Source organism: Oryzias melastigma, linkage group LG16 (assembly GCF_002922805.2).
Source record: "Oryzias melastigma strain HK-1 linkage group LG16, ASM292280v2, whole genome shotgun sequence".
Classification (NCBI taxonomy): domain Eukaryota; kingdom Metazoa; phylum Chordata; class Actinopteri; order Beloniformes; family Adrianichthyidae; genus Oryzias; species Oryzias melastigma.
The window spans coordinates 24,954,869-24,969,491 of record NC_050527.1 but is presented as its reverse complement, the minus strand read 5'-3'; the positions used below and the strand labels follow the sequence as shown (position 1 = coordinate 24,969,491).

The following is a 14,623-nucleotide window of genomic DNA, read 5'->3' as shown; positions in this document are numbered from 1 at the left end:
AGAAGGATCTGACAGATGTAGATTTTACACTTCTTAGATCTATCAGAGGAGTTTTCCTCCAGAAAAGTGACTGGAAATATGTTTTGGTTGTGATCTCAACTAGTTTTCTATGTTTGTTTCGTGGAAAAAAATAAAAAGAGAGTTTCTATGAAGATGCCTGGAAATATTCAGGTAATAAAAACACTTTTTTACTATTAAAAAAAATGCCATCTCAACCTCTGACTGTCTTTTCCTTTTTTTTTCTTTTTTTTTTACTGAAATGAAAATACATTTTAAAATAGTTTGCTTTAATTTTTGCTAAATAAATTAACAAATTCAGGTGGCATTTTTTTAGGGATGTGGTCTTTGAAAAAAGAATTTTACATTTCACATTTCTGCAAAAGGTTGGTGGCTCTTCAAAAGTATAAAAATACTTTTTGTGGGGAAAAAATAATTTTATTTTGTATTTATTATTCACATCTAAAATACAAAAATATTCCTTTTCAAATAAAGATTTGCTAGAAAAGAAAAAAAAAATTACAAAAACTCGGGTGGCAAAAAAACAAAACAAAAAAGGCCAAAAGATAATAATGTTTTTTTTCACTACATTCTAAAAAGAAACTAGTTAAACTATTTGTCCAAAACCAACATTTTAGCTTTTTGGAGCCAAAATACTTATTTTGACGGCGTCGTCTGTGGGTGTGTTTTGTACAGTAGCGTTTGACGGAAATACGTCATTACGTCGAGACGGACTTAAAACCGTCAAGCGGAAGCGGCTAGTGGCCATTTCATTCGCGCAGTAACGGTTCTCAGTGCAGCTTGGAGTCGTCTAAAAGACTCCGCTCTCGGTCTAATGGATACGGTTGTCAAATCGTCACACGACAGGTAATGTCCGCGCGACCTTCGGGCTCACGGAACACCTTTGTTCGGGCCCTCGGTGTCCCTTAAGAACCATTTATTTGGATGTTTTCTCCTCCCGCTGCGGTGCAGACAGTTACCGCTAGCTTCCGAATCAGGTAGCTAGTTTGACAGATAGCGGGTTTTGACAGGTATAGCACGCTTCCGTGACATTTGCGTGCATGTTTTTGTGATTTGAACGTTTAAATCACCTGCCGTCTGCTTTGTTTGTTTCGTCGCCTTTTATTGCAGCAGCTGACAGTTGCTTCCCTTATTCGAGCCATTCATTGTTGCTGCTAACCTGCTAACGGTTTTACCGATTCTCATGATTCAATAACACAGTTTAGCTAGAAGTTGTTATTTTTTTATTTTTTAGCATGAATGGGTGTAAAATGCCGTGCAGTGAGTTGGCGTTTACAATGGAGGTTGCTAGCCCACATTCAGGTTCCAGATCTGCGCGCCGTTTCGGGCGTCTAGCTGGATTAGCTGAACTGACGCCTCTTTGCTGCGTCAAAATGGCCAGAATGCCCCGTGCTTAGAGCGTCTCTGAGGAAGCAGCGGCGAGGAAAAGACCGGATCGCAGCGATTCGAGGTCAGAAAAGCTTCGTTCCTGGCGTCGCTGTCGTTGCGCTCCGGTGTTTACAAACAGTGGAGGCGGGGCGTCCGCAGCACGCGATCACCAGCTGGCTGACGGTCGATGCAGCCTGGCGGGTTCGTGAGGAGGATCCAACCCAGGAAAACCAGACCAGTGAACATGAAAACACAAAAGAGAAAGTTTTCCTCATACTTTTGATCACAGACATGTCTAATGTTTTTATCTCACAGTGTAAGTGAGAAAACAATATCAGGTCATTTTAACTTTAATTTAATGCAGATTCTGTAACATTCTAAAGAAAATTATAGTTTTTCCTCCATGGTGTCACATTGACGGGAGATCAGGTCAAAGACACGCTATGATGTCATGCATCCCCACTGTTGATTTGGTTCCAAACAGGAAGTACCCGCTGGTACCAGGACACCAAAATCCTAAAGACTTAAACTAGTGCTGCCACGATTAGTCAACTAATTGACAACTAATCGACTATTAAAATAGTTGACGACTAATTTATTAATAAATTAGTCGTTACTTTATATTATATGGAGTTGGAGTATAGTAAAGCTAAAAGTTATATAATGGCATTCTGCTTGCTTTTTGGACTATTGGCATATTTAAGATTTTTTAGGCTGTTTTGGAGTTTAGCTAACATTTCAGCTACATGCTAGCTATTTTTGCTAATTTAGGATTTTTTCAGTTTTTTAGACTATTTTGGTGTTTTGCTAATATTTCAGCTACATGCTAGCTGTTTTGGCTAATTTAGTTTTTTTTTATCAGTTCACACTAGCATTATCAAATGTAATGCTATATATCTAGTTTTTAGTTAGTTTAAAGCTAATGATGGTTAAGATGTGTGGTTTACATCCAGTTTGTGCATGATCCGATTAGTCGACTAATCTGAAAAAATAATTGGCGATAAGTCGATAATTAAAATAATTGTTTGTGACAGCACTAATAGAGACACAAATGGCTGTTACTCAGTCATTCTATTTCTCAGAATAACCATTCTTGGTCTGACACATTTTTTAACATCTCTTTGCTGATTTTTCCTTTTCTTTCTTTATTGTGAGTTATTCATGTTATAAACTGACCAATCAGATGCCACATTAAAGTAGGTGGTGTCTGCTGGCGCCCACATGGAGCATTCCTCACGTCTGATTGACAGATTTTGTGCAGCTTTTTTTCATTGTTAGGAGTGTAAACTCCAAACAAGCTCACTCCTGATTGGTGAGAGCGGTTGCTCTAGAAACGTTGACTCAGACTGACTTGGACCACTGATTGTATATAGAAAACTGGACTTAGTGATCCCTCCAACCCCCTGGGTTCCAAACAGGAAGTATCAGCCAGTCTCAAAATGTCCTTAGACTACTATAGACAAATAAACAGCTATCAAAGCACAGGACTTTTAGATATCAGTTTCTAATCTGGAAGTTCTGGTATGGATGCATTTTAAGCCTTTCAGTTTTTAAGTTCGTAATATGTGTTTTTACTTTGATTGGTCTTCGTATGTTTATATGTAGAATTACTGTACCTTTTATGTATAAATTTCTGTTTGTTTTTATAGTCCTGGATGGACCTTGAGTCTGTAATAATAACATTATTCTAATACATTATTCTACTCTGTCATTATATTTGTCAGAATAACCATTTTTTCTCTGATTCATCTTTTTAACATGTTCCTTATAATCCTAATTCTGGCATTCTTATGCTGCATTCACACTGGACCCGATTTGCTTGTCAAGGGCTTCAGGTTTCAATGTTAAGTCAATGTAGAGAAGCGATTAGAGATATTGGGGTACAATTTGGACATTGGGCGCAGCGAGGCGAACCACGTCAACCAATCAGGTACTGAGCTTTGGGGCACATGACATTTTCAGTGACTCACTCAATAAGTAGAAAAATAGATTCAATATGTCTGCTCAATTTTGTCCTGAACTTCCATCCATTGTCTTACAGTTTTTCTCGGTTGCTTTGGTGCATTTCTCACAACAACAGTGTTAAGGACAATTAGTACAAACTTCATAAATAACGTGCAAAAGCGAATCTCGTACATGAATCGAAACGGATGATTTGATCTTCAAAATCCAGTATTTATGTCAATGAATGTGTCGGTGTCATTAAAATGACAATTTAAGGATACCAGCATCTTTGAACAATCAGGTTAAAAGGTTTGAGCATGTCTTCACTGTGACAGAATTCTCCAGAAGTGATTCCCAATGTAAAGTGAAGACAGACTTATATACCATGCATGACATTTTGAAAACTAGGGGAAAAACACTTAATATGCACTTTATAATGCATAATTACGACTGTTCACAGCTTTGTGCACCTAAAAAATACATTTACAACAATAATGAAACCCCCTTTGGCTCAGTAGACCTCACTGTGGTAGTTTTGAAACAGAAAATACTGTAAACCAGAGAGTGCTACAGATCAATCATGGACAACTAGACTCGCCAGTTTGTCTGGTCACATATTTTCATCTAAATCACAGCAAAGATCATCTCTGTCAATGTATTTGTATTATTTTCTTGAGTGCTGAATCCACCCTCAGCAGTACTCTCCTGTGTCATCACAAGTTGCTTGCATAACTGTGACCAGGATCATTTGGGTACATGGACACTGGTTGTATACCTTTCACAAAGAGAATGACACCTCGATTGGATTTAGGAATAGAGAGTAGGGATGAAAGTACTCCACAAGCATCCTGTCATGTGCTGCAAAGCACTGCCCAACCAAAGAGGAGTGGTGGAAGTTTACACGATCCCAAACTACTAGATACTTTGTCACCAGCCTCATCCCTTTCATTTACAGGGATTATGTCCCTATAAAGAGTATCCAAAAAGGCAACAGGTGTTGTGTATTGTATGATCCAAGACGGGGAATATGTTTGTGTTTGCTGTTTTCTGATTGCTGCACAGATTGTAATACTCCCTCCTTGTTGGCCTGGATTATCAATGGTGGCTCTCTCTCTAATTTAGTTTCTTCCACACCGTCTGCATTTTGTCATCTTAAAATGTTTTTTAAAAGGAAGAACAAAATGTTCAACAATTTTGTGTGCAATGACACAAGTAACAAAATGATTATTAATGATTATTAGTTATATGAACAATGACTATCCAGCCTGGACAAGTATAGTTAATTTTTATAGACCTGATAAAAGTAAGTAAATAGAGATCAAAGGCAAGTCAAAAGTGATGCTTTTGCAGATATTTGTACTTACTCAACTCTTGCTTCATGTCCAAAAGCATAGGCCATTAGACAAAATGAACATTAAACTGCCACAAGGTTGCGCCCAAATGACTAAATGTTGTAGAGGTTGAACTAACTGTTGTCCAAAGGTTGATTCTGTTGTGAGAAATCCACCAAAACAACTGGGCAAAACTGTAACCTAATAGGGCTTCTAGGTTTGATCGCGCCTACTACGCTAGCCAGCCGCCCACTGGACAGTGTAGCAAGCTCCGCTGTCCAGGGTTTGGCAGAGCTAGCGAGCTTCTTTCCCCTTTCTGCCATTTCCTGGGCAGCGGAGCTCGATATGCTGGCCCACCGGCGGTTGGCCTCCTGGCAGACGGAGAGCTGGCGTGGGTGCCGTGGTAGTTGGCGTGATTGGTCTAGGTCCACGGGCTTATAATGGTTTTCTTATTTTCATCGAGACATTAATGAAAAGATCTTTCAGTTGTATTTTTATTTTTCCTATCTCGGGTTAATCCTCAAACTGGGCCACAGATAGACGGAAGTTATGGGGCAGCCATGATGTAGCGGTAGGGCGGTCCATTCATGATCAGAATATTGGGGGTTTGATTCCCGCCTTGCCCGCCCATGTGTCGAAGTGTCTTTGGGCAAGACGCTGAACCCCTTTTACTTTATGAACTAAAACAAAGCCAAACGTGCATTACTACTGTCACCGGAGCGTTCTGTTTTCAAAGTAAAACTAGCGAGTGCTTCTACTCTGCTCAAAAACTGAGACTGAAGATCCACTCACTGACATAAGTTCTTAAAAAAATGAATTCGCTTTAACACCAGAGCTTTAGCTCCAGTGTTTATATTGTTTTGGTTATGGAAACTCTTCAACAGTTAACATAACTCCAGCAGATTCTGAAGCGGAGAAATGCAGCCTCGCTGATACGCTGCACTGCACAGCTAAAGGGCGGATTTGATCAATTGGAATCAGCTGATTCTGTCGCTGAGAAAAGCAACAGATTTACATTAAAATGCATTAAAATGCAAATGGTGTATATCGTAATATAGACTGTTAACGCGATATAAAATCATTTATATTGTGATATACATTTTTTTCAAAATCACCCAGCACTAGGTGATGTCACGCATACTCACTCAGTCTAGTTCTCTTTATACAGTCAATAGCTTGGACCAATCACTGTTTACTGTAGAGATTTGGGTCCAGCATGGCGGGACCTGTATCATGAAAAAAATGGCGATTGAACTGACTTAATTTGGTTGGAGCCAGAAGTAAAACATTTTCTATGAGCGACGACTCACTCACTTGCTCCAGTTCTCATATACAGTCAATGGTTTCTGCACACAGAGAAAGAAAGAACTTTGTGGGATTTGACCTCACATAACAAGCAGTATTAAATGACTAATATTGTTGGGATAATGTTGAATTGATCATTTAGTTTTTGGTAATTTAATCCTTTACCAGCCTTTGTTTCTTTGCTGCTGCTGCTGCTGGAGGCGATCGCTGCGGAACAATGTTTCATTGTTCTACAGAATGACGATGAAGCTTCTGAAGCACAAAACTGCTGTTTGTGTAGTAATGTCTTCCCTTCTGTTAATCTCAGTCATTCTGAAAGAAAGCAACTTTAATAAGTAACTGCAATGTTGTGATGTTTAATCACTTTTTAGGGGTAAACTTCAGGTTTTAAGAAACAAAAGTGATTTTTTTTTTTTTTTTAAATCTCCAAAGTGAAACTGTTGTCATTATTAATGGTTATACACGTCCTAGTGTTTGGATGTGCTCAGAAATGTCAAAATATTGAAGTCCATTCTCTCACTGCCAGCTATTTAATTAATAAGGTCATTTTAAAAACAAATTTATTTTTGGAACCTAATGTGTAAACGGATAACATTTACTCTAGAGTCAGTATTCAGTCCAGATTGTTTATTTAATGTGGGACACGGTCGGTGCGAGTTCCCATGATGGAGCTAAAAGTAGCAGCGAGCCGAGAGATGACGGTTCCAGGATGAGTTATTGGACGGGCCGAGTCGACTCGCTGCTCGTGTCTTTTGAAAACTTTGCTCGGAATGAGGACTTTGTCATGGAATTTCATGGGGTCTTGGCTGTAACCGTCTACACGGGCCACCATAAAAGAATCTTCTCTTTAGGATCTGTTGATGTAATGCAGAGGCTCTGCACTGCTTCAGGATGTTTCTGTACTCTTGTCTGCTCCTCTCACTTGGGGCTCCTCAGAGATCTGGCTCGGTTCTTCAATCTTTTCACTGATTGTCTTCTGGCACTACGATCATGAAGTTCATTCTGATGATGCACAAGATTATGTCTTTAAGTAAGAAAACAAATAGAGACTAATCCTATATCACTGAAATCCACTTAATGTGGTATGAAGACCTCATCGGCGAGCTCAGAATCTTTGTAAACTGTGGCGTGGCCTCTAAACATCAACACTTTATCCTATCTTATCCGCCCTCACCTCACTGTTTGTTTGAAACTGGATCTGGATCTCCGAAGTTTTCTGTCAGTCAGGAATTGCACCTTAAACTCTTTTCTTTGACTTTTTACTACTTTTTATAACTATTCTGCTTTATTTGCTTTTATTCATTTAATAATTTCATAGACTGATGTATAGATTAACCAAAATATGGATTTGTCCTTAGTTTTTTTTTTTTTTTTGTCGTTTAATTTAATAAAAATGTAACTTGTAGTTTCTGTGCAGGTTGTTGCTTCATCAGTTGTGTGTTGTTTTTCAAATAAAGATTAATCGGATTGAAGCAGGCTTGTGTGCTCAGAGACGTGTGTGATTCTGCATCTCAGCTGAACTCATTTCCCATCATTCCCGTGGTAACGGCCTCTCCCGCTCTCTCACTCAGCTCCCTGGTCGGTTTGTCCGGCGGTGTGATGGAGCAGCACACCAGCTCGGGCAAGCGCATCCGCAAGCCCTCCCTGCTGTACGAGGACTTTGAGAGCCCCTCCCTGCCACACACAATGCCCCAGGCACCCCCCGCGCCCCCACAACCCCCGGTGAAGGACGTCAGTCGGCCCGGCCGCATGACCAACCAGCTGCAGTACCTCCAGAAGACCCTGATGAAGTGTCTGTGGAGACACGAGTTCGCCTGGCCTTTCCATGAGCCCGTCGACGCGTACAGGCTCAAGCTGCCGGTGCGTGCCCCTCCCCCCGCCGCCGCCGCCATGTCCATGTGTGTCTGCGGGTCACATGCTGCTCTCATGTGTCTGTTCTTTCATCACAGGATTACTATAAGATCATCAAGCAGCCCATGGACATGGGGACCATCAAGAAGCGTCTGGAAAACAGTTTCTACCGCAGCGCCAGTGAATGCATCCAGGACTTCAACACCATGTTCACCAACTGCTACATTTACAACAAGGTCAGTGAAGGAGCGACGCTTCTGCTCTGGTTCATCAGCCATAACGCTGAGGTGAGGGAGGGAAAACCCCCAAAATACCTGAGACCCTGAATGGATTCAGGAATGTGGAGATGATTCCCGCCCACTGCCGGGTTTCCCATCCTCCTCTACTGTTTATGCTTCTGCTGCGCTCGCCACATGAGATTCAGGAGCTCATCATTGGGGAGGGTGACAGAGTCTGAAAAACCTGCAGGACAGAAGACCCCCCCCGCCCCCCTTAAAGTAGAGTGATTTTCAAACACTGAAAATGTGACACACAAAACGGTGCTCCTGTAAAGAATTTATCTCCAGACATGAAAGAAATCTAAGTTTTAGTTTTTGTCCAAAACCAGGGAGAAGAGATTTGTTTTGTTTGAAGAGAAAAATGAAAAACATGAAAATGACCTGAAGATCCTTGAGGTCATTTCTGAGATGGAGAACATTGTTTCCTTTTGTTTTTTCTTTGTTTTAGTTATAAATAAACTCACATCTGACTGCTTTCCATTTGTTTTTGGAATTAAGAGATAAATAAATGAAGTTTTAGTTTTTCATGGTTGTGCGTTTGTCTCTCCGTTAGCCCAAAGACGACATCGTGCTGATGGCCCAGTCCCTGGAGAAGATCTTCCTTCAGAAAGTGGCACAGATGCCGCAGGAGGAGCTGGAGCTTCCGGCTCCGGCTCCTCGAAGTAAAACCAGCCGAGGACGAGGACGCAAGTCCAGCAGTGAGTTCACAATGAAGCTTCATCCCCTTTGTGTGTTCCTGTTGTAGTTGTGTGTTTTTGGCATTCCTGTTTTTGTGGTTGCGTGGAATTCCTGTTATCTTTTTGTGTATTTGTGGCATTCCTGCAGTTGGTTTTGTTTGAATGTGGCGTTCCTGCTGTTGGTGTTTCTGTTCTAGATGTGTGTTTGTGCCCTTACTGGTGTGATATTTGTGGCGTTCTTTTTGTAGTTGTTGTGTGTTTGTAGATTTCCTGTTATTGTATTTGTGTGTTTGTGGCTTTCCTGGGGCCCGTTTAAGAAGCAGGTGTTGTTGAAACTCTGAGTTTGTGAACTCTAAGTTAAGGAAAACTCTGAGTTTGTGGTTTCAGAAACGGAGATAACTTAAACCCGTGAAAGTGGGTGAAACTCAACCCGTTTCACGAAGCGGGTTGAGCTGAACTCAGTTGGTTTTGTTTGCTTGTGTCATTCTTGTTGTTGTGTGTTTGTTGTGTTCCATTTTGATGTTCCAAACCATCACTAATTGTGTTTGCAGAGTTGTTGTCCTATTGTTTGTGGCGTTGCAGCCCTCTCTGATTGTGTTTTCTTCTGCAGCGTCTCGGGCTCAGCAGGTTCCCGCTGTGTCTCAGTCGGCGTGCTCGCCGTCCTCGTCAGACACGGGAGACTCCATCATGGCCAACTCGCCTCAGACCGTCCTGACCAAAAGCCTCCCCCCCGCAAACATCATGGGCCTCCCCCCAACACAACCCACAACCAAGGTACGGCCTGTAGCTCCGCCTACTGCCATTTGTGGGTGGAGATCTGCTTCATCTTGAAATCCAAACAGCTCAGCTAACGCAAGGAAACGGATCTTGAGGAAAATGTGCAAACATTTGTAAAGATTTTTGAGATGCTGAGAATGTTCTAGTTTGATGTTTTGTTGAAATTCAACAGGTTAAACTAGATCTGAGGTAAATGTTACATCAACTGGAAAGGCTGAACAGCTCTGCTGTTGGTTTTTCAAAGTTTGAAGCAGAAAGTTTGAAGCTAAAGCATTTTACATCACCGTGACTCTCATTAGTGAATCTAGAAGCCCCGCCCATTTTCTGTTTCCTCCTTCGGTTTGAGTGTCTGATCTTCTGAGGAGCAGAAACTCTGATCTTTCTTTGCAGAAGAAAGGCGTGAAACGCAAAGCGGACACCACCACTCCCTCCACCACCTCCTTCACTGTGTCTGGCCCCGCCCACATGGTGGGTTTGGGGAAAGGGGGTCACGGTAGCCACGTTGGCCTCGGCGACGCCTCCGTCCACTCCGTCTCCTCTATGGGGGGGTTGACCCTGGACACCCCGCCCGGGATGGGTCTGGTCCGAGCTCCCGGGGGTCCCGTTCTGCTCCAGCCCATGATGGCCGGCACGGGACGCCGGGTGGGCAGCGGACGCCCCATCAAGCCCCCCAAGAAAGACCTGCCGGACGCCGTCCAGCCGCAGCTGTCCAAGAAGGGCAAGCTGAGCCCGCCGCTGAGGTACTGCAGCGGCCTGCTCAAAGACATGCTGTCCAAGAAGCACGCCGCCTACGCCTGGCCCTTCTACACACCCGTGGACGCCGCCGCGCTCGGCCTACACGACTACCACGACATCATCAAGTGTCCCATGGACCTGAGCACCATCAAGGTAACCGTCTGACCGATGCCGCCCCGCCGCAGAGGAAACCTCGCTGACCTGTGTGTCTCCTCAGAGGAAGATGGACTGCCGCGAGTACAGAGACGCCCAGCAGTTCGCCAGCGACGTCAGGCTGATGTTCTCCAACTGCTACAAGTACAACCCGCCCGACCACGACGTGGTGGGGATGGCGCGGAAGCTGCAGGTGAGTCGCCCGGCGAGCTTCAAACATGAAAGCAGCACGCCGTTCGTCACTGCTGGCTTCTGTTCTGCAGGACGTGTTCGAGTTCAGCTTCGCCAAGATGCCCGACGAGCCGCAGATGGAGCACACGGCCATGTCCATCAGCCGCCACCCCACAACCTCTTCCTCCTCCTCGTCCTCCTCCTCCTCGTCCTCCTCCACCTCTGAGAGCGAGCCGAGCAGCGAGAGCGAGGAGAGCGAGAGCAGCCCCAGCTCCGACAGCGAGGAGGAGCGAGCGCACCGCCTGGCCGAGCTGCAGGACCAGGTCTGCACGCAGGTGAGCGCCACCTTCAGGCGGCTTTCCCCAAAACGCACAGCTATTAACAGGAACCATGTGACCTGCAGCTGCGCGCAGTGCACGAGCAGCTGGCGGCGCTCTCCCAGGGACCCATCATCAAACCCAAGAAGAAGAAGGAGAAGAAGGACAAGAAGAAGAAGAGGAAGCTGGAGAAGCGGAGCCGCGGCGGCAGAAGCAGAGCGGGCTCCGAGGAGTGGAAGATGCCGGGGAAGATGATGAAGAGCAAGTCCGGCAAAGCGGGAGGCTCCCAACCCAAGAAGAGCCAGCCCAAGAAGAGCAGCAAGAACAGCAAGTTAGTCCAGACTCGGCTCGTCCGGTTTACGCTCACGATGAAGACGATGATGATTTTTCTGTTCTTCTCCTCAGAACCGTCAAGAAGCCTTTCTACCCTCAGCTGTCCAACCCCATCCTTCCTCACTACGACTCTGAGGAGGAGGAGGAGATCGTGCCCATGACGTACGACGAGAAGCGGCAGCTCAGCCTGGACATCAACAAGCTCCCGGGGGAGAAACTGGGCCGCGTGGTCCACATCATCCAGTCCCGAGAGCCGTCCCTGAGGGACACCAACCCCGAGGAGATCGAGATCGACTTCGAGACGCTGAAGCCGTCCACGCTGAAGGAGCTGGAGCGCTACGTCATGACCTGTCTGAGGAAGAAGCCCCGCAAGCCGTACGGCGAGCCAGGTGCGTGGCACGCCGTCCTCGGGTTTGAAACCGGGCCTGGAGCTGGAGCCGGATGTTCACTGTGAGGTTTTGATTCACAGCGACAAAGAAAGGCAGCGTGGGCATGTCCAAGGAGGAGCTGACGCTGGAGAAGAGGAGGGAGCTGGAGCGGAGGCTGCAGGATGTCAGCGGACAGCTCAACTCCGTCAAGAAACCCGCCAAGCCCAAAGGTGAGCGCCGCTCCAGACCCGGAGATTCTACAGGTTCTGACAGGAGGAGGAACTGTAACCCAAACTCCATCACTTATAATCTACTCATCTTTGCTTTACAAATCTAGCCAATCGTTTTACCTTTCCAGTGATTGTGGGCGGGTTTCTTTATGAGTGGGTGAGGGTGGGCGGAGCTTCAGTCAAAATGCTGAGGACGAGGTGAGTTCATTAGTGTAGTGGTCCAGGACCGGTCCGTGTTCTGTAAAAGGTTATTGATGTCAGCTGTCAAACTCCAGACCTCAATGATTTTAAAGGTTTTCCAGCTCACCTGAAGCTCCTTACTGGCTAAACTCTCCTGATCCTGGTGATCAGCAGCAGATAAGGCAGGATTTCTGGAGAACCAGCAGGAGGTCTGGAGTCTGACCTCTCTGCTCGGATGAACGACCTTTTCCAGGTTTCTGTAACCTGCAGGTCCAGAGCCACAGCTGACTCTTCTGCCCCCCCCACTGTGGCTCTCTGGTTAAAGAATAATACAAAGCTTTTAGTTAAAAAGTAGGTTAGTTTAGTTTGAAAAAAGTAAAATAACTTCTAACTCTGTGAGTCTCTAAAACACAGCAGCCATAGTGGTTCAATAATCAAGAACTCAACATTTTGACAAATTCCAGTGTTTTAAGTGAGCCTCATGGTTCAAAAAATACAATTAAATTGCTCTATTTTATTTTTAGATACTTAGATTTATGAATTTCTGGATAAGAAGCACCACAGACATTTAATATACATATATATATATATATATTTTTTTTTTTTTATTGCTGAATTGACACTACCCACCACTAGATTTGAGATGATCCTATGTGACACAGGAAGTCTTTTATTTTGAAAGGAAGTCTTGTGGACCTCTGTTAAAAGTTTTAAACGGTTTCATATTTGAGTGAAAAATATATTTTCTCTTAAAATGTGTTTTATTTATGCCACAAAACTAAGACTAACATAAAAACAAAGTCTTATTACAGGATGTGTGGCTCCTACTGGGTTGTTGTCAGTGAGAAATTGACCCAAATGGCTCTTTAAGTTTTAAAGGTCACAGACCCCTGACCTATTCCAAACAGGGGGCGGAGTTTAACCCTTTATTCCACACACCTGGACAAGGTTCTGGGTTCATCGTTTTTTTTTTGTTTTTTTTTCACTTTGAAATTCTTTTTCTGATCTTCTCTAATGTTGTTTTTTTTCTTTATTATTTGATTTTTCCGTTTAATTTAACAGATTTTTGTTTTCATGAGAGTTTGAACAAACTTCTGTTCTAGTTTTACATTTTTAAGATAAACTTTTCAGTTTCTAATGTGGTTCAGAATCTCTTTTTTCCTTCAGTTATCTCATTATCATGAAGAAATGTCAAAGAAATTCCACATTTTCAGTTGAAAGTCCAGGTCCTTTGTTCCTGCTCCTCCTGTGCGGTCTCGCTCTAACCCCGCCTCCTCTGCTCCTCAGCGGAGAAGCCCAGCGCTCCGGAGGCGCACGCCCAGCCCTCGCGCCTCAGCGGCAGCAGCTCCAGCTCGGACTCCTCCTCCTCTTCCTCCTCCTCGTCCTCCTCCGACAGCAGCGACTCAGACTCCAGCTGAGGCCTCAGACCCTCAGACCAACCTTTGTTTCTCAGGGACCTGGGCTGGCCCAGGACTCGTTCCCCCTGAAAGACTGACGGACCGGACCCACGATAGAACGGGAAAAAGGGTACTCATCGACAAATAAACACTTAATGCCTTCGCTCCTTCTGTAAATACTCCCACAAATCCCAGTTTGTTTTATAAAGAAGATTTTTATGGTGAAGCCCAAAGACGAAGGTTTGAGTCCCGGCAGGGCGGGACAGACGGGCCTCCAGGCTGCGACGGAGGAGTCCTCTCCCCACGTTTCCTCGGAGTCGAACCAGCACCCTTTTAACCCCCGGCTTGCTTTGAACCCCCCGTAATCCTGCTGGATTCTAGATTAAGCCTTAATGAGCGCAGCTGCCCGTGACGGTTCCAGAAACACGAGGAGCAGATTTGATTCCATATCCAGGTCAGTGTTCCGGTCGACTCGTCTGTTTACGGCGCCGCTGCAGCCTGTACAGTCGCTCTTGTTCTGGTGGGCTTATCGTACATGTAGACGGTGTTTAACAAACTGTAACGTCAGACTCTAGCACTCAACTTTCTATTTATTTGTATTTATTTTGGTGTTTGCACTTTCCTTCAAAAGACCGTCAGGTCTGGTTAACTTGGCACTAACGGAAACGCTGCGTCCAGAACGACAGACTCGAAGAACGCCGCAGCCGCTGAATGTGGAGCAGAGACGCGTGTAAATACTTCCTGTTCGCTGTGGCGCCGAGCCACACGTTCTCCAGCACTCCTCTTTTTTATTTCTGATTCCTCTTTTTGTCTTTGTTGTTCACTGAAGTGTTTGTTCCTCAAAGGAAAACCTTTAATCCACAACAGTGTTTAATAAAAGAATCTGGCCTGTAGGACAAATCTAACGTTTATTTATTTTAGTGTGGATGTTTAACATTGTGATTAAAACAAGTTCTGAATGTTTTAGCATGTTTTTCTTTGAGTGTTTGTTTCTGATTTTCTCTATTCTGAAAGTTTAATTTATTTAGACTCACTCAGATGAAAATTGTCTGATGATGGAGGAAAAGTATGAAGAAAATTAAGCTTAAATTAGCATTTCTGAGTATTTGTCTGATTGCTGAAAGCAATCAGAGTATGTTGTTGTAATTCTTTATTATATTTTATTATTCTTCTTCTTCTTCTTCTTCTTC

At 44.1% G+C, this 14,623-nt stretch overlaps 1 protein-coding gene across 2 annotated transcripts; it reads left to right on the top strand.

Annotated features, from left to right (window-relative positions):
- Positions 1 to 706: 706 nt before the first annotated feature.
- On the top strand, positions 707 to 14,326 carry brd2b (bromodomain containing 2b). Of its 2 annotated transcripts, none has more exons than XM_024258574.2 (12): positions 707 to 864; positions 7,538 to 7,826; positions 7,916 to 8,053; positions 8,649 to 8,793; positions 9,383 to 9,546; positions 9,940 to 10,437; positions 10,502 to 10,630; positions 10,701 to 10,931; positions 11,012 to 11,256; positions 11,331 to 11,647; positions 11,728 to 11,856; positions 13,324 to 14,326. In XM_024258574.2, the coding sequence occupies exons 1-12, from the start codon at positions 833 to 835 to the stop codon at positions 13,452 to 13,454; spliced, it is 2,448 nt and encodes an 815-aa protein (XP_024114342.1). In that variant the 5' UTR covers positions 707 to 832; the 3' UTR covers positions 13,455 to 14,326. The 2 variants fall into 2 exon arrangements, with proteins under 2 accessions (XP_024114342.1, XP_024114341.1); XM_024258573.2 differs by having other exon boundaries at positions 10,701 to 10,943.
- The last annotated feature ends 297 nt before the right edge of the window (positions 14,327 to 14,623 follow it).